Consider the following 26,865-nt stretch of genomic DNA (forward strand, 5'->3'; position numbering starts at 1 on the left):
CCAGTTATATCCTAGTAATTGGTCGTGCTTTTTACAGCGCCACGGCTTCCACAGATGAAATGTTTTTATGTATTTATTGTCAAAGCATTTAATATATTCATTGCTATCGGGATGTTAAGAGCATTCCATGGAATATAACAAAAAGTGTTTCTGAAGTCAGTGAATTACCTTCCCTACCTTTAACCATCAAAATAACCTGGATAAAAACACACATCTTATGTAGTATGTACAATGTATTTCCAAAGGAGCCTTGTAGTACAATGAACAGGTATAGTGGGAATGATGTGCTGATGACCGGATCAGGGGGTCACAGGTTCAAACCCCACTGCAGTCAGCATGTCGTTGTATCCCTGGGCAAGACACTTCACCCCAAATTGCTCCTGTGGGGATTGTCCACACTCCACAGTATTGAGTATGTAAGTCGCTTTGGATAAAAGCGTCTAACAAGTGACATGTAATGATGATTATGTGCATCACAGAAAGAGGGCGGTGCTCACTGGAATCAATGTTCATTTTGAAAGCTGTGTAGATTATTAAAAGACTACCCTCCTCTAATATTTGTTATGGATATTACAAAACGTATTTGTTTATTATAGAACACTTTAAAACTGAGAAAATAGCTACAACTATTACATTATTTAGTTAGTATAGTAGTTTAGTAGACCCCAATAAATATGCTCCTTCTTTACTTTTCCTACAGTTTATTAATTGCTGTACACTTTATTATAATTTTATACTATTTATACTATCAAATGTATTTACTGCACCTTTTACAATTAACAAATGTTTTCTCCATGAAAAATTGTTCCAGGATAAAGAATCCCTTTTATTTTGAAAAACAGTGAACCGGATATTTAACTCTTCTTCCGGCGGTATCATCTCATTGGATTATGATGGCGTCTCAGCAGCAGCAGCAGCCCGGCGGACCGATGTCGCAGCCCGGCGGACCGATGTCTCAGCCCGGCGGACCGATGTCTCAGCCCGGCGGGCCGATGTCTCAGCCCGGCGGGCCGATGTCGCAGCCCGGCGGACCGATGTCTCAGCCCGGCGGGCCGATGTCTCAGCCCGGCGGGCCAATGTCTCAGCCCGGCGGGCCAATGTCTCAGCCCGGCGGGCCAATGTCTCAGCCCGGGTTACAGCAGCAAGCTTCATTACAACAGCAGCAGCAGCAACAGCTCCTGAGCCAACAGCAAGACTTTGACCCAGTCCACAGATTTAAGATGCTCATTCCTCAGCTGAAGGAGAGTCTGCAGGTAATTCTGCGGCATGGAGCTAAAAACTGAAATGGAAAAATGCCCAAAACATCCAATGACTTACCCTGATTTGAATTCATCCTCGTTATACTTTTGTGTTTCACCAATAAACATGCCGCTTTATTTGTGTTTTATATTTTCAGAATGTTATGAAGATAGCATCCCTGAATTTGGCCCATAACACGACAATTGACAACGGCATGTAAGTTAATTGGTCGGGGGTCATACGTAAAGCTAAAGTGCTTATAGATGTTAGTGTCAGCCATGTTTCACATGTTTACGTTTTCTTTTTGTTTCCAATGATCTAGCAAAAGCAGCGACACCACAGTTCAGCGCTTTGACAAGAGCCTGGAGGAGTTTTATGCTCTTTGCGATCAACTGGAGCTGTGTTTGGTAAGACTTCAATTCAATATACATAACCACAATATTGATGAAGTAGGCCTACTTGTGTACTAATGTACTAAGTACTAATGTCTGCGTTCACCGGTCACTACAACTTCTACATTTTCTGTATTAATTTAACTGTTCAATATATTGTTTATGTATGTTGAATACCCTTTTATAGTAGATGGTAGGAGTGAGTCACAATATATTAGGAACTGCCAGCCAAAATCTAAGCATTTACCTGACATCTCTGCGGGTTTGTCATGTATAAAGAAAACATGACTGCCGTGAAATAGAGCTTTGTTTAACATACACGTAATATACAGTTTAAGTAAGATAGTGCTTGGAAAAATGTAATTAGCAAGGAGTTTGAACACTTTTAATCCAGTTATCGTGCCCCTGTTCCTGTTTTTTTTAATCATTAAAATGTTCTCACATTTAAAAAAGATATATAGAAAAACACCTGAATACCAAACATCATGACAATCTTTACTAAGTGTGATGGAATCTTCTGAAGCAATGGAGACAGGACTTGGAGAGACACGGGGAGAGCAGGAACTTTGATGGCAAACACTGATGGTTTATTTGGAGCTTTGGCCGGAGAATTCACAAGAAGTGCTGTGCCACGAGTTGACACAGTGGTTGCCAAACCAATTCTGAAGATCTCTACCCCAGACCCCTGTATTTAACTTGTTCTGAGAGTATGTTCAACATTGTGCATAACAAGATAAGAACTATAACACCTCTATCAGCTGACGCCTTCAGGCAGGAATAGGGAGACAAAACACTGAGAGCACAGCAGCCCAAGGTTGCAGGCAAACTGGGTCAAAGGTGTGGGCCTAGGAAAACTAAGGGCAAATTAAATATATGAATAAACTATTATAAATGTATGATTAAATGGGCCATCAAAGGCTTTAGTAGTCTTCTTTTAACATGCTACTGTACTGTATCTAAACCTAAAATATACCCCACAAACTCACATTTGTCTCCTCTCTGCAGCGGCTGGCGTATGAGTGTCTCTCCCAGAGCATTGACAGCGCCAAACATTCACCCAACCTGGTCCCCACAGCCACCAAGCCGGACACGGTGCAGACGGAGTCCATGTCTTATTCCCAGTACCTCGGCATGATCAAGTCTCAGATCTCCTGCGCCAAAGATATCCACAACGCTCTGCTGGAGTGCTCCAAGAAGATAGCTGGGAAGGGACAGCCTCAGGGAATCATGTAATGACCTGGAATAACTATCCTTTTCTACATCTGGTGACATTTTTCAGAAGGTGGAAGAATTTCATATAATGGGAATGTCTCAGAACTCAGTTTTGGCCTAAGGTGCGGTCTCATTTCTCAACATCCTGTATAGTTATTTTATTTTATGTTTCTTGTAAATATTTCCAACAAAATGTCATGCTCTGATATGACCACCAGGTGGTGGCAGAGTTGTATCTTCCAACTCAATATCCACATCTCTTTTGTAGCTTATTTGTACTGACTATTAAAACATTTGTACTGAAACTAATGTTTTCTCATTATTCAACATGCACAAAAAGTCCTGTCTGTCAATAACATGTTCAACCAATCAGGAGGGTGTACTGTTGGAGCTCCATTCATGCGATCAAAAACCAAAATCAGCTGTTGTGAAATGAGTAAAGAATGATTTGTTCAACTATGCAGGTGAAATACCACACATAGTTTAACTCTACCATTTCATCGCATGTGTCTGCAGTGCATTTCAAAACATTTACACTGGCCCAAGGGAATAACATGTCAGACTTGAAATTTACAGAGGCATTAGAATTAAGAGTCCAATAAAAGCAGTCATGCATTGAGTAATAGCTGGGCTCTTTGTCCATGGAGCATTCACAAAAAGAAGCATCTGATTTAACTATTGAAGCAGCAGTGTTGATATAGTGGTGCAACAAAATGGTAACCTGGTAACACACTGGGGAATTTTCAGGGTGGACATTTAGTTATGAGGGATTGCAAACTATTTCCCAAGCTTACATTACATTTATAAATTACTTACAAATTAAAATGTTGCCTATTTTAACCAATTACAAAGTATGCTCCATCCGCCAGTTTGAATATTACGTAATCTAAAAAGTAGTTGGTTAACCTTCCATATTATATAAACATACTAAGAAGAAAAAACACGGAGGACACATGGATCCTTGAGGAACTATACATTGGTCTTCAGCCCACTCCTTTCTGTATGTTGAAGCTAAGATATTAATGAAGTCTGATACATAAGCATGTGAGAGGGGAGCCTAGTGGGCTTGCAGCTGTGGAACATCTCAGACCAATCTGAGCTACTGACAAGTGCTTGGATCCAAAAATACTACCGTGGGTCACTACCAACAGTCATAGCGAAGCTTCATCACAATACACACTCGGACCCTCTGCAGGCCTACAGTCACATACAAACAGAGATAAGAATCACATATATTCACGATGTGTATGGGACTGACAAAAGACAAACCACAAGAGTTATCGTCATATTTTTATTTTCAGACAATAGTCTGCATTGTCACATCATTTGTTTTCAAAGCTTGAAAAAATATACAAGAACAAAGCTAGAATTATTGAGAATAATCCCGACGCTGTCAAGATATCGTGCTACGCAGCACAGAGTTCATCAGATGAACAACAAGAGAAATCAAAGTGACATATAAAAAGGGAAGAGTATTATTTTCTTTTTTACAAAGATTACAGCAGATAAAGACAATATAATTACAAAAAGACAATTCAGAGATTGTCTAAGACGTGCATTAGAGGACTTCAAACAGTAAAGAAGTCACTGCATTGTGTCTCGTTGCATTATGATAATGACATCATTCGAACAGATGGCATCATTACAATATCAATCATAGAGCAAATTCTATTAATCTGATGCCAAATCTTATGAATTAAATGTTCATTGTTAATTTGTTATGATTTGATTAGCGCCTTCTACCCTTAATTAAATGTTAATGTGTTTCTTACATTGTATGAGTTTATCTTAATCTGTTTCCACAATGCAACATGTAATGACATACTAATTAGCCTTTTCGTTTCCTGGATGTTGTGAAAGAGGAAGGAAGTTTTTTAAATGTTCTATAAGCATAGAAGAGTATTAGTACTAGTAAAGAATAACATTACTAAGTTCTTCTGCTCCAGAGATAACACGCAACCAATTCCTGATTTTGTCATATGTCTAGCCATCTTTGTTTTACAATTCAAGTGTGAGATGTGCTTCAAAAATATTACAGCGACATGGAAGGAGAAATCTGACCCATTAAAAAGCAGAGTACATGTCCTCTGCAATGGTGGCAGCCATTCATATGGCAGCATTAAGGTCATACATGTATTGGCTTTAAGATTTTAAAATCTTGATCAGTGCCTTCTGATTCTGTCCATATGATGAAACCAGTGTGTGTGTGTGTGTGTGGGGGGGGGGGGGGGGGGGGGTACAGAGCAGCAGAGTATACTGCATGAAGCTTGACAAACTTTAATAGACACACAAACAGAAGTTTTCACTGCTTTGTCGAACCCGAGCCTTTCATGCAGCTTTTACCCTCAGCCTTGGCCTTTGGTTGATCACTGTGGGAAACCCAAAATGTTATATTATTATATCATATTAAATGATCAATGTTCTAATGTTCAATACTCTTAAATAAGCACACTGTATGTGTCTGCTATCAGCGTCTTTCACTTGTTTGTCATTTGATCATCAACTCCTTCTGGCCTGTCTTTCACACCACATGGCGTCTGAGTGTTTAATACTGACCTGAGCTCCTGCTCAGAACCGGTGAGGGCTGCCCGGTGAGCGCCGCGGAGCCTGGGCTCCTCCAGACGGGACATTGGGCCTGATGTGTGAAACTTGGACACCTCTTGCTGCCACTCATCGTCAAAGGTCTCTGCTTCAGCTGAGGGCGAAAAATCAGGACCATGTTACAAAGACAATCTTGTCTATGGACTCGAAAATAGATCAAAAATACATAGAAAGTGGTCTACCTTATATAAGTTAACTGAACTAATCAAAAGACATTAACATGTGTGTATGTATCTCACCAAATTGTACTGTATATGGCTTATCGAACAAACTTGACAAAGAAGCAAAAATCACTAAGTTGAGGAAAGTCTATCAGCTAAAAACCCTAGAACACTTGAACTTGAGTTGTGTATATCAATATATATGTCAATAATATATAAATCGGTTTAAACATACATTCATCCAAATTCTGAAAGTCCTGGTTCAACTCCTTATTTCCTGTTTTCTTGTTGAACTTCTTCTCAACAACATGTCCCCTGTCCTGGATGTGGTGACCAATAGCCATGTGCTCCACACCGCTCTCAGAGTCTTTCACTGCTTTCCGGGTCTCCTTGATCTGGTATTAAAACATTATAAAACCCATGAGATACATCAATTGGTCTCTGAATAAGCACATTATTCCAGCAAACAACATGTTTATTTCCTTCACTCCTCACATCAAAAATGTCCAGTCAGAAATAAGACAGTTGTACAGTTAGTCAAACATAAATGGAGCTAATAATAGTAGTAATGGCTGCATTCCATTTTGTTGCAGGGCCCTTGTATAGTGTATGCAGGATCACCTTAATGGCACAGAGCCATCATAGGCCACTGTGAGAAAAGTTAGCTTGAGATAATGTTCTCCCATGAAAAGGCCAGGGGGAAGTTATCACCGTTATTACTCAGGAAAGACAGAATGAGAGTCTTCCACTGACAGGTTTACTTCTCCCAGCTCCATGTACTGAACTGTGGTCTAATGTGCTGTGAAATGACATCTGATGGGGTGCTTACCCCTCCAGGGGCCCGGCGTGTCGACGAGCTCGCCTGGAAGACCTTGGGAGGCTCATTTCCAACTTTTGAATATGTCATGACTGATGAGGAGCTGAACGAGTGGGAGTTTGAATCTGTGGACGTGTTCTCCTGAAACACAAACACACTGTTGAGCATCTTCAGTTTATGCACCACAACCGTCAGAGAAAGAAGCAACATCATTAAACTCACAATGTTTCTGTGCATCTCCTCCATCCTGCTTTTCATGTTGGACATCACGTTGTCGAACATGCCGAAAGGGTTCATAGTTGTGCCCTGCATCAACACAAAAGAGAAAGAACAGCCAAAGGCCAGAGAGAGTTCAGTGGCGGGGTGCGTTCGCTGCACGGTCACTAGGTGTTATCAGCTCGTAAACAGCTCCATCGACTGCACAAACATCCACGCACAGGGTACACTGAGCTAAATGTGTCTTACATCTGCGCCATCTGGGACTCTTATACTGGGGCATTCCCATTATCACTTCACCACATGTGACATTCATTACAAAACTACAAACCAAGTGCAGCGTGCAAATGTTGATGTCTTTATTTTGGAAGGCTTTTCTGGAGAGAGAATTTAACGGTGGCCCATTTGATCCAATGAGGCCATGGAAACTTTATCACCGTCCGTCAATGCACCTCATTTAACTATTTCTCCTTGGTCTTCAGGACCAAGAGCATGATCATATTATTTTCCAATTCAAATGAATACAAGTTTCTATAGGTCACAGTTGAGGTACCTTACATTTACGTTATTCTGAGCCTGGAAAAACAAAACACAACATATAATACTCAAACGTGCACTTTGCAATAATCCCCATGCATACAACACATCACATAAGATATTTATATTTGATATGCCGATGCAGCCTGCATGTAACATTACATAAACTAAACAATCATCTGTATCTGTTGTAAAGGGAACAAGATGTTGCAGGTAAGAACAGCACACATTACATACATTATGTTTAGCAAACCTCAGAAAGCAACACCGGTCATTCTATGAAATGGTCACACTGTTTTCACAATACTATTATTATTATTATTCAAATCTCTATGCAGTTACACTTACGCTTTATTGTAAATATATGGAAAAGTAATATTGTAATGCTATTTTTGGCTGGAGTACAGTACAATAAACATGTTTGTCTTGTACTGTTAGTGTCTGCAGAGATATGAACAAGCACACATCATTCATAGTTAACATGTACAGCTTCTACAATACTCCCACATTTGTACAGCCTGCAGGCGAAGTGTTAGTGGTACAGGTAAGAAGCATTCAATCCGATTAAAAGTGCAAATGATTGCTTGCAAAAGACCTCTTCTCTGGCTGCTTAGAGACAGTTATGGAGTTAGAGCATGCTATAGTGAGTATGGGTTAAAGTGAGAAACATGTATGATAGCAGACTCCACTGACCGTGCTGTCAAAACTGCCAAAGGGCAACAATGACCGGCTTATATCCTGAGGATTCAAACAAGATTAGTTTAGCGACAAAGCATAGTAACACACACACATCTAGACTGTTAGCATGTTTGTTGAGGTTGTTGTCAGTAAGCTGTTTGGTTGTTTTACACCAGTCACTAACCCCGTGACACAGAGCGTTGCCCACGGCCTCAAACACAACCCTTCAAGGCCGTCAGTCTTCTTCCAGCGGGGGGGGGGGGGGGCAGCCTGCAGTCAGACTGTTCCCCGGGCCAGGTGTTTATGACCCTGCGGCCCGGGGATAAGCATCTCCACTGCCATCGCTATGCAGTGCGTGTATTTTCTAGGGGGGGGGGGGGGGGGGGGGGCAGGGGGGTTGATGCACAGAGGTATTGTGCATAATCAGTGGGGTGTTGAATGACTTGTGTTCCATGTGTAATTGGGTCGCATTGCCAGAGATTAGCGTGGGTTTAACACTGAAACTGAGCTTCATTCTAGGAAGGCTGGATGGACCAGCCAGCGGGGGGGTCAAAGAGTCCAAGGCTGCTCTCTCAGCTCTTTTTGAAATGTCAAGCTGATGTACAACGCTCCCACCCGGTATCTATGAAGCCTCACAGCCAATTATATCCCAGAGTGGCATCTATGAACTAATAAATGCCAGTTACATATCTGCCAGCTTTATATTTAGACCGGGGGTTGAGCAGAGGAGAGATTGAGGGTGCAAGATAAGGAATGTAGACCTGGTGGTCTTTAACACATTATTTTAGGCTGTCTGGACTACTGCAGAATGACGTTCTCTTTTCTAGCTCTCTCAATCTGATATGGAACTGACACTGTGCTCTCTGAGGCCGGCAGGCTGCTTCTGGGGGAGCGATGAGTAACACCGTATCGCTCCAACAATACTTAAAAGGAAAAACAAGGGTTGTGCTGCAAAGGCATTGGTCCTGGTGAATCTCATGGGAAGTTAGAGGCATTCGTATAATTTATACCAGGGGTGTCCAAACTTTTCTCACCGAGGGCCACATACAGAGAAATATTCGAAGGGCTGGGCCACTCAACAGAGGTGAGGTTTATTGCCTCATAAGTGAAGTTATAAGTTATCAAAATCAATCAAATGTAAGTAAATGATGCTTGATACAACCGCCTACATCACAGCTTTCCATAGGGTTTCATTTATCTTGTTAGCAGCTCATTCCTTACACAGAAGCCTCAGATTGCTTATCATAACAGGAAATACGAAGGGTATATTTCAAGGTTGTTATGTAAATAAGTTATTGGGCTTTTTCTTATCAACTTAGATTTGTTAGAACATATTTTCAACTTGAATTGACTGAAAGTGGGCTTATTAACACATGGACACTACTGTGTAATATGTGTTTACAGATATATTTAATAAGTACAATACAAGAAAAGCTCAAATTTCATTTGTGGGCCGTATTCCATTATTCAAAATGGCCCCCGGGTCGTAGTTTGTACACCCCTGATTTATACTCTTGGTACCATAAGACAATAAAAGAAGATGAGGAGTCTCATTGAGATTACAAATGCAGCTTTACCTAGGCTGTTGACAGCATTTTCTCAGACAGCCCCGCCAGTTATACTCTGAACAAGACATAGAATAACAGAATGTACTTCTAACTTATGATGATGCTTGTTTTTCGAAAGTAAACAAGTGCCCTGATGAATGAGTGCATTGAAAGGTTATGTGAAGCAGGTATGTAGTGGATGTTGGCAAGAAACTGGGAAATAGGAGAACTCATAGCAGGCTTGGAAGGTAAGACAGGCTTAGTAGTGTAGGGCTTAGCATTAGATTCCATCGGGAAGCAAGTTAATGCAAGAAGTACAAGCCTTCAAGCTGAACTGACCAACGTGTGTGTGCATCTCCATGTGTGTGCATGTATGCTCGAGTGTCTTTGTGTTGCATGCTGTGACTGCATGTAACTCTGCTTGTGTTTTAATACTGTATGTGTGTATTTGTGTGTGCACATTTGTGCCTGTGATATTGGAGAGCAGTATGAGCGTGAGCTGTCTGTCATCTAGCTGCTAATGCTCCAGCATCGCCAAGGCACGTTCTGCCAAACAGATGGAGCAAAAGAGCAACAATGAGAAAACAGAGTGTCCATGACATCCGTACACATGCCTTTCCAAAGCCAACAGCACAGCACCAGAGCTTCAGCCCTCTGACCATTGCTGGGCCCCACCAGATAGAGGAGTGTGTGTGGGAGTTAAAGTGGTAAAACTGCGATTCCATGTTCTGTTAACCTAAAGTCTGAGTATACCATCCAATAGTAGGTATTGTGTTCATGGTTTGTTACAATTAACAAAGCAGTCTAGGGGTTGGGAGGTTTAGACATTTTATTTTCCTTTCATGATCTTACATCTGCATCTCCTATCCAATTCTTTGTATATGTCATGGAGAGACCTCACAGTACAGTTCAATGGAACCCTACCTCATCATAATATCCAGTTGGTCTTTAATAAAGAAAAGAAATGTGTCAATAGACTGAGGTCCTGTATTGTCATACTCCAAAGAAAACAATGTCTTGTCAACAACTCACTGACAAGTCAAGCATTATTGGGGATCTATAAAAAACGGTATATTACTTCTACTATTAGATTAAATGATTTGTTTGGACTTGACATTTTGCAGTGTAGCTCCATTTCACCCACTGTCACTGTGGTCATTAGTCAAGTTCTCAGAGAACGTCCTCGGCTGACATTAGCTAGTTATAGCTGTGCTGCTAACAAATAGAAAGCAGGCTGCCGGCTATTGTGGATAGGCTTCTAATGAAAGTCATTATCAAGGATACATGTACCGGCTCCCAGGTAGTGGGGTTAAAGCAGGTGAGAGGGACTACAGTGGATTTAGGAAGGAGATATAAGCAGCACATATTGGAGTTAGGAGAGGTGAACGGGTGCAAAACATGGCAGACCAGAACCATTCCTCTGCCTGCCTCTACAACACTGCACAAATAACATCAAAATGTTACAGAACAATAATTATTGAAAGTTATAACAACTAATACTTAAAGGCCACAGCTCTCCCAACCTTGTTCTTAGCTGATATAACATAAGGGCTTGCAATTAAATATGTATGGGGTAGCAGTTGTGTTTCAAGATAAACTATTTTAAAGAATATGTAGCTTAAAAGTGTTTGACTGTATAAAGTTGTTAACAGGTATCAATTTGACTATACTGTATGCTTTTTACCACAGTGTAGTACTTTTGTTTTATTTTAGAATTCCTAACAACATGAGGCAGAGGAAAGACAGATGAAAACTAGCCTTTAATCTAACATTCGTTTGACTGTTGATTAATGTACGTTGTCCATTTAAAAAATATAATTAAAGGTAGGGTAGGTAATTTCGGAGAAACCAGCTCGAGTGCGCTAGAATTTGAAAATACACAACCGGAGAAAATCTGCCACTTCCTTACAGAGCCCCTCCTCCAACACACACGAACGCGCACATGACCAATGAGGGCACGAGATAAGTTTGTGCACAGATGGAAGGCTGACAGGCAGGTAGGCCATCCAGTTATTTTAGCCGGGACGGCTAAAATGATTGGTCGTGCTTTTTACAGTTCTACGGCTTCCACAGGTGACATTTTTTTATGGATTTTTTGTCAAAGCACTTAAGATATTCATTGCTATCGGGATGTTAAGAGCATTCCATGGAATATAACAAAAAGTGTATCTCGAGCCGGTTTCTCAAACTTACCTACCCCACCTTTAAGTGTTTTAATTTAACATGAATCCGGAGCCTATTACAATATTATCAAAATAAAGTGTTATTTCCAGCCACAGCTCATCTCAGCACAGCCACACAGAATTCTCAGGGGTCCTGTTGGTTTGACTGTTAAAGAAGTCTGTACCTTGTATTGCAAGAAAGCAGTATGTCAGTGGAACAATGCACTATATATAGGGCTCCTCAGGGCTAGATATAACTGTCCAGTGAGGCCAAGGGGGTTGCCCTTTTACTAAACTAGAGACTCACATGGCCCCATACCTCGGTGAGTGGTGCTCCAGTTACGCTGCCAGTGGCCAGCTTCCACTATACCCTCAGTAAACTTTCTCCAAACACCAATCTTCTGGTTATATGCCTATGTGCATTAGAGAGAGAGGGTCATGAGGCCTCTTAATGAACAAACAGCTACAACAGGTGTTTGTCCATCATAGACCAAAATGATATGTATGTTGGTTAGTCGGTTGTGCGCCTGTGCACACACTGTAATACACTGGGTAGAAATGTATGTATTTTACTTGAGTCTACAAGCTAATTGTAAGAGTGCTTCTTCAAATGCATGTTCTCACCCTGTGTTCGTCCCTCAAAGCCACAGATGAGGTAGGATGTTCTGCCATGCCACGACCCTGATTTCTTCCATCCATTATACTGGGCATTACATTCCCGCCGAATGGCTCAGAGAAGCTTCGCATCATCTGCCGCATATGGTCCGTGTGAGCCCGGAAAGGATCCCTATGGCAGAGGAAGAGGAAGCAAAGAGAAAGGGAATCTCAGCTTTCACTCATTTATAGCAACAAGTCTGCAGCAGGATGTTGGGGATAGCCATGATGAAACTTGGAGAGGAATAACAAAATAAAGGGTCTCTGCAAAATAAACTGAAATCCCTCTATCGGGCCACCTTGGAGTCCATATCCTTCAAATAACACAACCTGAAATAATAAGCACTCTTTAAATAATGTTTTACGACCTTTACACTCTAAGAAGTGAGGTCATGTGCGGCCACACAGCAGGTGTTCACTCTTGTGACTGTAGCACACAGTGGCAGAGTACAGTAGTTAGAAGAATAGAAATGGAAATAATGTGATTTCATAAAGCTCCTAAAGTTTTACAGACTAGTATCTACATTTCAAATAGGCAGTGGTGTAAAGTTACTGAGTACATTTACTCAAGTCTGTACTTAAGTACAACTTTGGAGTACTTCCATTATATTTCCATTTTATGCTACTTTGTACTTATACTCCACTACAAAACTTCTATACTCAAAGGTAAATATTGTACTTTTATTCCACTACATTTATGGAGTACCTTAAAGGGGACCTATCATGCAAAATGCACTTTTGTACGTCTTTTATACATGAATATGTGTCCCCGGTGTTCCAGGGAACTCACCAAGTGTCAGAAAACACAACCCTCTCTATTTTCCTCCATACCCAAATCTCTAAAAAAGGGGCTGCAACGGATCTGATAAAAACTGATCCAGATTTGAACACTGTCCTGACGTCAGGACGGTGGCGCTACGGCTATTGGGCCAACTCCACCAATCAGGAGGAGACAGCCACGGCCATTGCCGTTCGAAAGCGCTGGAGACGCTGTAGTACATATGCCAGGCCTGTAGGTGGTGCTGTTCTCACAGAATCAGCCCTTGCAAAAACAGGGCTAAAAAAGTGCAAATTGAGCGAAATGAGGCATGATCGGTTTGGCATTTTGAAAAAAAATAAGTATAAATATGCCTTATATAGGTATGGTCCTACACTATATTATTAAAATATAGCATGATAGGTCCACTTTAAGTTACTTTCACATATAAATGAATGATAAAAATATGATCAACACCTAAAAAGACTTTAGATACAACTGGATTAAATTCACATGCTACCCAGAAGTAAATAAAGTGATTTAAATTAGTTCCACTTTTACCAGCTTGATAAATACGTCAATAATAATGAACAAAACACAAAGTATATATTATTCTGAAAAGTGAAAATCTGCATAATGAGTACTTTTACTTTTGATACTTTAAGTATATTTAAATGCCACTACTTTTGTACTTTAACTTCAGTAACATTATGAATACAGGACTTTTACTACACTGAGTTCTTCTCCCACCACTGAAAATAGCAACATGGATGGACATTAAAACATTGCTCCACTAGCACTAACTAGAAACACTTTATAAAGTAATTCACTATTAAAAAATAACGTTTCTAACAGCTGTTGCTAGGTAACCGTTTCAGAACAGAAAAGTTCAAATGCAATGTTTAGAAACAAGCAGGCAGACTAGGCCTAACACCTTGTTCTCACTTTTCTGAAAATAGCTTAAAGTGAAACTTAATGTTAGGCTATATCTTCGGCAGTGACCAAATAAAAAAAAAAAGTTTTATAAAGTTAGCCTAAAAAATAATAACATTAACGTTATCGTTAGTTTGTCTGGTTTTTCTCCAGGACACAGAGTCATTGTTGAAATGAATATAACTACAACTTCAAATTGTATTTATCTTCAAGATTAGCTGCTTCTGAGGATGTTTTTAATCGATGCATTATAAGAACCGCCAAAAATGAGTTATTTCAATAACACTTATAATAGATTTATTAACAGTTTGGCTACTCACGAGAAGAACGGATCCTCATCAAATTCCCTGTGATTACTGTTGAACATTTCCACGGATGTGAGGCTGTAAACAAAATGTGTTAGATAAAGATTTTCAAATAATAATCCGTTCCGCTACAGGTGTCCCGGTTCCACCGCTGCTCAGCCTCGGTAATGTTACCACAGAGGAGGGGGCAAGGAACCAAACTCACTCTGACACCGACCACGTGACGCAGACCCGAGCCTCCAATTGGCTGGTTATTTGAAACTTTGAACAGGCTATAATAATAATAATAATAATAATAATAATAATAATAATAATAATAATAATGATAATAATAATGATAATGACAATAATAATAATAATAATAATAATAATAATAAAAGGAACTCACTCAAACTAAATCAAGCAATAAAAAACGAAACCAATTTGAAATAAAAACAAAAACATTTATGTTGTGTGTTGCTGCCAATAGCAACTGCACTCCAGAGATTTCTCAAAGGTTCATTACTTGCTGGATGTGACCACAAACAGCGGGGGGGTTATCTAATGCAGATGCTCTCAATTTTCACATTTGTCCCCAGGAATAATGTTATGTTAAACACTTTTATAGTTATGTGAAAGAACAACACAATATAAATGTGACAGAACGATTTTACACATTTATTAAACATATTTGCTAATCAAAACACTTTTAGATGTGTTAGATTAAAACCTAATATATTAACTTTATTTTTTATTTATTTATTTTTTAAACATTAAAACTTTGGATTTTGAACCACATCTTATCCTTTTAAATAAATAAATGAATCCCAGACACCCTGGTAAAGTGCCACAGACCTCACTTTAGTGATCATTAATTTGACGAACGTGGTCATATCTAAATGATTATTTGTTTGGTAATGAAGGGTTTATGAAGACATTTTTGGAAAGCCATTTAACACGAGTGAGGAGGACAAACACTCACTTCACCCATCCAAAGCAAGCACTGCACATGTAGCAAAGTTTCATTTGTGCATTTGCTTTAACAAATCATTTTTCTTCGGTAGCATTTTTTAAATACAACACTGACTATTTTGTGTGTACAGGAGTGACACACAGTCCCAGAAGCAGTATAGATTTACCATCTGGCTGTTCCACAAATAGGCCTGAGTCTGGACTCTATACTGCCTTGACTCCCTGCTCCAACAGAAAAACAACATTGGATAAACATAAACATACACAATAATATATATATATCATTAGAAAAGTACAAAAAGTTAGGGGCAGGTGAGCATATGGCCCAATAGATGAGGTTACCAAGGTTAATCTTTTTTTAAGAAGTTCTTGGCTGGCCTTGTGACTCATTCATTTGTATATAACTGTTGTTACTGCTGCTATCTTCCTTTAAAAACACAACAAGTTACGCATTTTTAAAGAAGAGCGTGGTGTTTTTTGTGCAAGTTCATTCCCACTTAAATGTATGTCCATCATTGAAGTACAAAAACACAAGATAGTTCTCAGTCAAATGAAACCACATCTATCTTTATTACAGAATGAATACCAAACACAAATTGTATCAAATGCTAAACCTACATTGTAAAACACACACTTTCTGACATCCTTCCTTAGTTAAAAAAAAATGAAGCAAAATGAAGAACAGTAGCTTGTAAATTGAATTTCATCAACATTACCGAAATAATAATACGCACATCAAGACCAAAAACTGTTCATCTGCTTATGTTCTCACACGTTTTTACAGTAGGAAATTAGTGCAACATCTTCTGGTGTCCATTAGGTCACAGGACTTCCCATGAGCCTCTCCTGTCGCAGAGAGATCAATCTGTTGTGCCACAGCTCCTCGGCCCTCTCTTTGTCCATGAACAACTGCAGGACAGCGTGAAGAGACATGTTAGTAATAAGGCAAAGTTACAAATGGCGACAGAGTGAAGTTAACACTACCGTTAAATATCAGGATTCAAGAAACATTGTTCCCTTTTTCCTCAAGAGTGCATTTAGACAAACATAACATAGCTATGTATAGATATCAATCCCATCAGAACAAACCAAGGATATCATAATAATTGCATTCTACAGGATAGAACATGGCATGTAATAGTGGAAAGACTAAGTCTACTTAAAAACACAAAAATAATGCATTACTTCTATGTGACGGAATCAAATTGAAATATTAGACACGAGGGAGTACATTGGTCTTTAAATATTGAAACACTGTGAAAAATGCCCAAAGCATTGTCCAAGGAGCTCAAATTATTTAAAGGACTGATGTAAGACAAGGAAAAGTATCCAATTTCCATATTTCAGAACATGAAAACATATTTTTTGGCAAGATATTTTAAACAACTATTCACAAAAGTTACCAATCAATAATAACTAATGTTTTAAGCAGCCAATTCTTAACATGTCTGTGATCTCTACAGCCCTCTCAAAGCAAATGTGTGTTTTTACACACATTTGTTTACTATGTGATATCTATGTATCTACCACAGTGTATTTCTACTTCTTCTTTTAATTGATAAAGAACAGTATAAGCTCTACTCCAAAGTCTACTTTGGCACTTGAGTCATTACCTAACAATGTCGTGTTACCTTACAAAACATCTCACTTCAAGAATGTGACAGGAATGAATGAGCTGTTTCCTGGTAAGTTCTTGAGCCTGGCACAGAGTTGTTGGTACAGCCCATTGACACACATGTGACCTCAGCGTGGACCCCTGGGTCACAGTAATGAAGCTCTATTACAAGGCTGTGGTATCTTATGTGTCCTATTAGTCTTTCCCTGTCTGCTCACTTCAAAATCCATGTGAAAAAACCCTTCATTTTAACCCACAACTCATCTGTGAGCCTAGCAGTGGGTAGATAGAGAAGGCCTACACATGTGACTGGTATTGTACGCAGTACATCAACAGCAGTAATGATATTGAATGTAAGCGGGCTATAAAACTGCTGCTGCGAGTGTCTGATGAATGAAGGCATCTGTTTATTAGGAAGTAACATAATGACTATGCGACCGAGAAGCAAGGCACATTTCTGTATTCACTGTGTGTGTTTGTGCGAGGGGGAGAGATAATGTCGACATGCGGGGCTATGTGTACATACTGTGTATCTATGTGATGATATGTGTATATTATTATGCAGATTGTGGAGCAGCCCCGGCCACGTCAATCCTTCATTCCTAACCTACGCCGCGTACAGCTGCACCGCATGTTATCTGTGTGTTAGATTCAACACCAGTGAGTTCTTGTCTGTCGGCTCTGGACTGGTGTCATGGTGCTAATGAGGCTGTGTGTGTGGGATGACAGTATCTGGGCTGGGCTAATGGGACTCATCTGTTCTAATTGGAAGAGGAGCTGGAGCTGAAGCTGAGGCCGGGGCCCGCCTGGGGCATATTGCTGCCATACATCAGCCTGTCTGAGGGTGTGTGTGTGTGTGCATTTTGGCTGGGAGGCGTTGTGTGTGTGTGTGTATTTGAGGAGGTTATCTGCATACGTCAGGGCATAACTTAGTTTCCCCCAGTGGAGATAAATGACTGGGAAGCCCCAGGGAGCATTATTGGAGTTTAAAGTTTTCCTTCTCGTTTTTCATCATTGGTCTGCAGGCAGGGGAGGAGGTGATGTTAGGAGGCTGTAATCTACTATTCCGCAGTATCCTATATTATACAAGGCGCTGTATCAGAATTTGCAGGAATGGAGTAAATAGTGGTGGTGGTGGAGGCAGCAGAGGTATTTTATAAAAAGAAAAAGTTGACTAAGTTCGTCAACCAAAGGCAAAACCATTCTCATAATAACAGTATGGTGGCGAAAAGATAAAATGACAAGAAGTGAGATCAACGTTAGCTGTTTTGAGGATGGAAGCTGTTCATACACACAGAAAGTGTTAAAGACAAGTCTGCAAAGCTTTTTGAATAGGATAACTTACACAGGGATGGGCGAGGGTGTCAGTGTCATTGTAGACTATGGAGATAGGAAGATCGACGTTGTGATGATCTGAGCTCTCCGATTCCTGCTTCACCTCAACTGGCTCAGTCTGTACTCAAAGAAATACATAAAACATAAAAGAAATGTGTCATACTCAAATAAGAAACAATAAAAGAAATGGTAGATCCATCTACTTTTTAAATAGAAAAATTAAACTTTAGAATATTACACCAAAGTAACATTGACATATAATCGTCACACAAGGAAAAAGGAAATAAAGCGTTACCAATAGCTAAAAGAATTGCAAATAGCTAAAGAACAAGAAAGATAATGTACCTTTATGAATATAATATTAATGCAATTATTTTATCACAGGTACTGTATAATTTCATGTTGGTATTAAACAATATTGTTTGTAGATTTCTCTATACAAAATAAATATATATATAGAAGGTTGGTATATTTTCATACCTTTTTATGTAGTATAAAACTGGGACAAAGAAAATATTTTTAAATGCAATATTAAGATTGTCCAGCAGATGGCAGTGAAAGTCTGTCTCGTGCAACAGACAGCAGTGTTGTGATAGAGATCAGCTTGTATCCTGAATCTGTTGTTATTGTCTCACTTGACTCATTATGCCCCCATGTTTCCCGCCTTACATTTTCCATAAGTCTTCATTATTAACCAGCAACTGCAGTGTCTCAGTGAAGTGCCTTATGAAATATTTAACCAAGAACCAAATGGTTGGCCACTTTTTGTTAAAGTTCAAGATAAAATAAATGTATCTTCCACTTTCTTATAACTGAAAAGAACAAAGGTCCTTCATCCCTCTCTTGTTTCAATCTGTAGAGTCCAAGCTGACAGAAGAACATTTCATATTTAGAAGTAATTCTTTCTCTTCCCTAGAGGTATTACACAAACAGATAATAAAACGTACATTCCGATGGATAACATTTGGATGGATAACCTTACATTCTCCTTGATAAAGAAGATATATCAAAATGCCAAATCCATTCATGTTTTCCAACACTCTTAAACCGGCACAGAGCAAATGTTTACCCAGTTGGAAAGATCAATTTAAAATGTATTTGGCAGGATACAAAAAGTGAGTGAGATCAAAAACACACTTGCTCATAAGTATCTCGATTTGCCAAAATACACAATTATTGGTAATAATATGCTGAATATACATTTCTAATGTATACAGCTTGCTTGAAATAGAAATCTCAAAAGATAAAGTGAAGCAGATATCAAAGTTCACCGGGTGGCTAAAACATTTTCAGTGGACCTATTGGTAAATGGCCTTCAACACTAAAACAAAAATAAACGCATATGTAAAATGAATAATTTAAAAGAATGCATTCTCACACAATACTAAATAAAATAATTCAGTAGATTGCTTGTTCTATTCTGCTAAAGAAAATAAGAAAAATGTTTTAACAACTTATATTTCTACAGTATTTATCGTACTAGCAAAGAGTTGATATTCCCTTCATTGCAGGCAAAGATGTGATCTTTCTAAAAGACTATCAAATATTCCCTACTAAGGATTCATTGTCTGGATATCTTAAGTATGAAAACCAATCGAACTGTTATAAAAGAAAACCAAGTGTGTACATTTGAATTATTACTTTTGTTCTCGAAAAGCAAACTTTGAGAATATTGCATTTGCATTTGAAGAAAATATTTTTCTCTCTGCATAATGTTTTGTGAGTTGATTTTACAGTATAAATCTAACTTTTTAAATATTGTGCACACAAATCTGACATAAAAGAGCTGAATCGTTGAACTTGTTGAAACAGCATTTGCACTCTTGGACGGTAAAGGCATAGTAAACTGCTCATGTGCGACCTGTGCAGTCCGAGCTGCAGCCGCGGGGGTCCTGACCTGTGTCAGGACCACCAGGATGTGTCCCAGAGGTCTGTGCAGGTTTGCTGTCACATGTTGTCGCCTATCTTTTCAAAAACATCCACGAGCCCCAACAAATCTAATTCCTGCTCCTTCAGAGACAGGAACATTTCAATAATGACTTCTGTGTTTTGTCTGCATCTGCACAACCAGCGGGGGGAGAGAGGGAGACAGAGAGGGGAGACGGAGGATGGCTGTTGCCTGCTGCGGCTTTTGTGTGGGTGCTGCCGCTTTGGAGGCGGCGAACAGTGGAGCGCCTGATGAAACCGTCTCAGGTCGGAACAAACGGCGCTGAATGAATGTTTGATTTGGTCTGGGCTGTCTCTGGACAGACGGCACAGCTTTGCAGAGACGGAAATTCAATAAGAGACGGAGTGAAAAGATAGAGAGAGTGAGGGGAAGGGAGAGAAAGAGGGACAGAACGCACCTTTATATCATCCCTGGATGATTTGAAAGCCTGAGGAACAAAGGAATCACTTTCGATGGCCTCAATGTCCTTTATCCTTCGCACTTGCTCCTCCAGAGAAGGTCCCTCTGAAACACATGTTACACAGAAGAGGAGCGATGAACAAAAGCGTGCACACATGTCCGGAAACACACACACAGCATCGGCCTTCCCTTGTCCTTTTCTGAAAGGCTCCAGATTTCATTTGGAATGGGCTTAGTTGATTGTATGTTATCTATCTGTATAATACTCCTTGACAGATAGAATACAAAATATTTGATATTCCCCTATTTTAATCTTGGCCTTCTTTAAAAGAGGACTTTTACTTAGCCAAGGGCATAGAGTCACCACAAAAGGCAAGTGGAAAAAAAACCCACTAACAAGATAATAGCCAGACAGTGAATTACACTTAGATAATGCATTCGAAAAGAATCAAAATATGAACACAAAGTCACTGCTATGGAATTTCATTATGGAGACTAAATGTGATTAGGTTTCATACACTTTTCATGTATCAGAAAGTATTTTGCTCAGGCTTGTCCAATCAAACAAAAAGATAGAAAGGGTTTCGAGTAAATTACTCTCGGATATAAACACATCAGGACTCTGCATATCAGATAATAAATCATTTCAAGAATTCAAGAGCAGTCTTCGCAGCGTAGGAGGGCAAAAATAGGTGTGCCAGGAAAGTTAGTAACAGGGAAAAAAAAAAAAGACAGAGTCTGAATGCTCCCATTATTCTCTGGCTGTCAATCTCTCCACTGATCAGTCAATATTCATCCCTCTCTCCCCCATCCATCCGTCCTCTCCTGCACTCTCCCATCTCTCTATCTGTCACTCCAGCAGACATCCATGTTTCTCTGCGCCGCTGATGTAGGCTGTGTCATGAAAACAAGTGGGAACACACACACACACATACAGAGAACATTGGGATACAAGTGCAGGTACTTCCACATGTGCAAACTTACATATTTTGCATTTACACTCATGGCTGCCATATATACGTATATCGGATGCACACACACACACACACACACACACACACACACACACACACACACACACACACACACACACACACACACACACACACACACACACACACACACACCACACACACACACACACCACACACACACACACACACACACACACACACACACACACACACACACACACACACACACACACACACACACACACACACACACACACACACACACACACACACACACACAGCATTCAATTGGAGCTATTAGCCGGAATTAATTCAATCCATTAGTAGCTACAGAAAGGGTGTCACAACAGATCTTCATGGCCCTGGTGTTTAATGAATAAATGAATATTTGTTCCGGCTTCCGCAGCAAAGCCTCACATGCTATCCCACACACACACACATACACACACAGCAGACACACACACCCTATTAAAGTTCATAATAGCACTCAAACAATCTCGGTTTTGATTTAAATGCACTGCAGAATTGGACAACTGAGTGACAAGTGGAATTAAGCCTTCCTCTATGACAGACTATCGGCTTGTCATCCTGTGCCGGGAAGATGCGAGCAGAGACGCACTGCACAGCGGCTCCAAAAATAGTCATTACCTTGACTGGGCTGCTAGATGAAGTCTGAACACTGGCCCAATATCCTCCTGGAGACTGTCGCCTGTCCTTCACACCACCATCACCGCTCACTGCACGGCTGCATGGGCTCGGATGGAAACTAACGCCGACAATTAATTCAGCACAATTTAATTCACTTTTTCAATTAACTCTTCTCTGCTGTCCTTTGAGCATGAATGCCCTACATGGAAAACTACCAGACCGACATGTATCAACACATATACACACACACCCTATCTGAAAGCATCTCCTTGGCAGGCCTGTCTTTGCTGGGATGTCCGTGTGCGCCGCATGAATCCATTAAGACCTCAGACTTTTTGACAAACACATTATTGGTAGATAAAATGACTTCCATATGCTGTTTGTCAGATGTCAGTGGGAAAAGATATGTATTTCATGAGAAGATCAAAAGTAATGGACTTTGAGTGCGGCCTAGCGAGCTTAGAGGCAGACAAAAATCAATACTCTAGCAGGGCGAGCGCACTCCGCAGCTCAGAGAGGTCAAAGTTGATATTTAATATTGACACATTATCTGGCAAATTAATTTAACAGGCCAACTCGATTGTCACCGCATTACGAACGCTTCTCTGTCAGTGCTGAGAGGAGGATAAAGGGGAAAGCCGAGAGAGATAAGACAGATGGAGAGAAAGAGACAGAAATAAGAAGAAACAAAAAATAGATACAATTAAATGTACAGAATGTACTTCTTTAAATTAGGTTACTGTTAGATCTCTATGGCACTTATATGCTGAATGCATTACAACCATTACTGCGAACCAGGAAATGGAAGGAAACTCAATCAATACATTTTGTTTTGTATCTGTAGATTAGAATAATGGATAGTGACTGAGCAATGTATGTTAACGTGCGTTTCGCATGTCCTGTTATGTTTGCGCCCGTGTGTGTGTGTGTGTGTGTGTGTGTGTGTGTGTGTGTATAAAAGAGCCACTCAAAAAACTTACTTGCCTTCTCATTACTGAAATTAGTTGGACAGACAGCAGTGCTGATGAGTGGCTCAGAATCAATAGGCTATTGTTCTCTCTAAATAGCTGTTTGTCCACTTCATTGATTAAGACCAGAGGACGAGGAGAGAAAATCAAACCAGCCAATAAGAAGGGATTTCAGCTCATCTCCTTTAGCCTTGAAGATGAACGTTACGCAGCAGTTTCACGTCCCCTCCAGAAGAGGGAGCTGTTCAACAACACATGTCTATATCTGAGCAGTAAAACTTGACTTTCGTCTTCAGTTTGTCAATCAAGAGCAGCCGAGCTGAATATATTGCGGCTGCTGATTAATTCCAGTAATTGAGTGCACTAGCGTGCCAGCTAAATTACCGCAGCACTTGTTGTGTGGGGAAAAATAAATACGAAGGAAAACTAACTGCTTGTTTTGTTGAGGTCTCGTAAATAGTGGCAAATCTTTGACAGTGTTTTGGAATTATAATGCAAACACAGTTATTTAATGAATGTATTAAAAATCAAGAAAGGGCAAAATGTGCTGCTGTATTTATAATGGGTAGTGTGACTTCAGCACAGTAAGTATATAAGAATATATTTGTGACGGGTCATGTCAGAAAAAAAACTCCCATTTTAATTTAGCCAGTTTCATCAAGAAGATAATATTTTCCAATTTGGCAAAGAAATTACAAAGACTTGTTTTAAATTACATTTGTATGTATATTTCAATTATCTTTCTCTCTCTTAGCAGTAGAATACTGACTACGCAAAACCTACAATACAAACACAAGTTTCTGGAAAACATTGACCTAACTTGTGTAACACAGGCCCAGCTTCCACACAAGCTCACACAGCAGCATCTCTTTCAGGTTTCAATAATGTGCCCTCCCCCCCCCCCCCCCGTGCACCGCGGTAAAGATGTGTAATTCAATGCTCAATTTAGGCCCGTCTCAGTGGAGATTTTTTTGCCTGCTAATTGATAGAAATTAAGCCATTAATCAAGCCACTAGCCATCATTCAACCCGGGGAAGATGAATACAAACTTTCATAATAACCACCTTCCCCATTTTAGCCCTCATTAGCATTAATTTTTAATGTAATTATGCTATTCTTTTACACTGAGCTCATAAATTACTGCTCTTTTGTTGCTGGCTGGCCTTGTAAAATCCAAAGTAATGCTTTGTAGTCTGATCTTTAAGGCAATTACTGGCTTCTTCACTCTTTTATCTCCCTGCATTTCCAATAACCTGCTCTCTAATGATTTATCTCCGCTGTACCCCCCCTCCAATCCCTTTCCCCGCTCTTTCTTTCTCTGCACCAGCGGCCAACTGCCCCGCTGCCAGCCTCCGCCTCCAATCCCCCATCCGCCCACATTCTCCCCATCTCTTTACAGCAGCCCCAGATACATCAGGGATGCACACAAACACATGCACGGATGCTTGCCTCCACCAAGTTAACTATATTAACACACTCACACGTGTATTCAATATGTGTGTGTGTGTGTGTGTGTGTGCGTGGTAACTTTGTTTACTATCTCCTTTAGTCATTTTCCAGCTCGCCCTTCATTAGTGAATATCCAGCTCCAGCAATGGCGACAGCACCGGGGGAATGCCAAGGTAAGAGACTGGCGCTCCATCTCTCTCTCTCTCTCTCTCTCTCTCTCTCTCTCTCTCTTGGCTGGTCTCCTGTGGGTCTTACCTGTAGGCTAGCTGCTCTTGTTTATGTAACCCCTGAGCTGGGTAAACACACACACATACACACATACACGCATGCATGCACCGAGGCACACACTCGCAGAGCTTGGCATCAAACAGCTGAGTTAAGCTTAGCAGGGCTGCGTGCTGGGGGCGATCGAGGGGCTGCGGTCTGGCCCTGTTCTCAGCAGCAGCATCCTGGCTGCATCAAAGTCTTTACCGTACCATTCTCCAGGCCCAAACAACAGGCTGCTCCAAAGCATGCCTGGGAATTGGACTGAACAACAACAGAAAAAATGAAACAATAGGTTACTTATTAAAATCCGACTGATGAGATTTCATTATCACTACCAAATGAATCTCTGTGAGACATTTTGTTTCGCGGATAAGGATTTTGATTACACCGTCACTAAAACAAATAAATTAAGAAATCTAATGGGCCCGCTTGGTGTCTGGGAATGTTCCTGCTAATGAGATATTTTGTTGACATGACAGAGAAGTTTGAGCATGTCCTACTTAGACGCAGGGCCGTTGAGCCCAGACCTTTTACTTGCATGCAGAAAGCCAGACACACAACTTACGTTATTAAAAAGGGTGTCCGGTGAGGGCCTTGGTTAGGTAATACTTTTAGACTGTATTGATTAGGGGCTGCTGACAGGTTCTGATGTTAGCCCTGGAAATGCATCAAGTGGCTAATGAGCAGCTATTAGGATCATCGATTTGCTGATTTCAATTGATAGCTAGCAGGCCAAAGCTGCACGTCAATATTTGCATAACTAATACCCTGCAGCTCCAGGCATTGAAAAATGAGACCTCAATGAGTAAGGGAGACAGAAAAGAAAGAGGGAAACAGAAAGAAAGAGGAGGAATGTGGATAATGAGAGAAGATATTTACAGATCAACAACCCAGAGGTAGAAGAGCAAAACAAAACGATCCAAATGTCACAGATTTAAACCGCCATGAGTTTCCTCTCCCCCGCACAGATCTGTAGCTTGTCTGTAAGGCGGCGTATCACCAATGGTGGCGTTGCAACAATGACGAGACACTGATGCCTGTCTGACGCCTGTGGTTGCCGGGGTCAACGGGTCACAAAATGAAGGGAAATTCTGACAGGCTGAGCCAGATGTCCCGAATGTGTCCCAGAGGAGCGTGCGTCTATGTATGTATGTGTTTGTAAGTGTGTGTGCGATTGGGGAGATGTCCAATGACAGAGCAGGTGGCTAAGCCAGTCTAATGCGTGTTCCCATGAGACCACACACGCACATAATACACACAGTCACTCATACATAACCTCCATCCCCCACCTCCAAAAAAAGCCACATGTCTCCATAACCCACGTCTCCCAACAATGCACCTTCAACCACAAATAAATACACCGGCCGAGTGATCCCTGCGGTGGTCACCTTGTTATCGTAGTGTCAACTGGTCTCTGTGGATTCCACCGTTCTGTCGAGTCCTGTCACTGCCATCGGGCGCCTGTCACACATCACTAATGCTCAGCTCTCTCCCTTAAACCTCTTATATTGAAAATCAGGTCTATAAGTTGCCTGGAATTTACTGGGGAATATCATATATGATCCCATTCTTTAAATAACGTAGCCTTGAGCATTATTTGACCTTAGCGGATCATGGCAGGTGATATGTTTATGGTACATCTTATGTGATATCTATTTGGCATCAGGAAATGAAGAGCAGCTGGTGACTGAGAGTGTCACACACACACACACGCGCTCTTCTAGTGTCTCCTACTGATAGCGATCTCCCACTCTCCAGTCAATAAAGGTCTGAATGATGAATTAAAGACCCAAACAACCTGCTAATGACAGGATGACATGGCAGCCACGCGCTGAGCTCTGCTATCTCCTTCCACATCTTCGCTCATCCCTCCCCACTCACCGCTTTGCTCGCTTCTGTCATTCAACCCCATACTGCTCATCCATCCTCTCCACTTCCTCTCCTCAACTGACCCTGGTTCAACTACTCCTCGGTATATTCCTCCCATCTGTACCACCAAATCCTGCAATTAAATGCATGTGTTTAGACTCTTTCTGTCCGCGCCCATAATGAAATCATGAGGAGGAACAAAAGATTGGCCAAAGTCGGTCATTCCATCAA

The 26,865-nt window shown here is 40.6% G+C and overlaps 3 protein-coding genes across 4 annotated transcripts in view; 1 reads left to right on the forward strand and 2 right to left on the reverse strand.

Moving 5' to 3' along the window:
- Positions 1-886: 886 nt before the first annotated feature.
- med29 (mediator complex subunit 29) lies at positions 887-3,148 on the forward strand. The gene is made up of 4 exons (XM_034115079.1): positions 887-1,253; positions 1,397-1,455; positions 1,562-1,646; positions 2,637-3,148. The coding sequence occupies exons 1-4, from the start codon at positions 891-893 to the stop codon at positions 2,862-2,864; spliced, it is 735 nt and encodes a 244-aa protein (XP_033970970.1). The 5' UTR covers positions 887-890; the 3' UTR covers positions 2,865-3,148.
- A 967-nt stretch (positions 3,149-4,115) lies between these two features.
- mlf1 (myeloid leukemia factor 1) lies at positions 4,116-14,372 on the reverse strand. Its single transcript, XM_034115080.1, has 7 exons — positions 14,227-14,372; positions 12,187-12,349; positions 6,645-6,728; positions 6,435-6,563; positions 5,841-6,000; positions 5,400-5,538; positions 4,116-5,212 (listed from the first exon to the last, which is right to left on the reverse strand). Exons 1-7 carry the CDS (start codon positions 14,271-14,273, stop codon positions 5,146-5,148), a joined length of 789 nt encoding a protein of 262 aa, XP_033970971.1. The 5' UTR covers positions 14,274-14,372; the 3' UTR covers positions 4,116-5,145.
- A 1,326-nt stretch (positions 14,373-15,698) lies between these two features.
- Positions 15,699-26,865, reverse strand: part of rsrc1 (arginine/serine-rich coiled-coil 1) — a 112,941-nt gene continuing 101,774 nt past the window's right edge. For both annotated transcript variants that reach the window (XM_034115082.1, XM_034115083.1), the window contains exons 8-10: positions 20,458-20,564; positions 18,123-18,230; positions 15,699-16,071 (exon numbers count right to left, since the gene is read on the reverse strand). In XM_034115082.1, coding sequence (XP_033970973.1) covers positions 15,979-16,071; positions 18,123-18,230; positions 20,458-20,564 — 308 coding nt within the window. In that variant the 3' untranslated portion in view covers positions 15,699-15,978. The remainder of the gene's footprint in view (positions 16,072-18,122; positions 18,231-20,457; positions 20,565-26,865) is intronic.

This window comes from Trematomus bernacchii, unplaced genomic scaffold, assembly GCF_902827165.1.
Source record: "Trematomus bernacchii unplaced genomic scaffold, fTreBer1.1, whole genome shotgun sequence".
NCBI classification, from domain to species: Eukaryota; Metazoa; Chordata; class Actinopteri; order Perciformes; family Nototheniidae; genus Trematomus; species Trematomus bernacchii.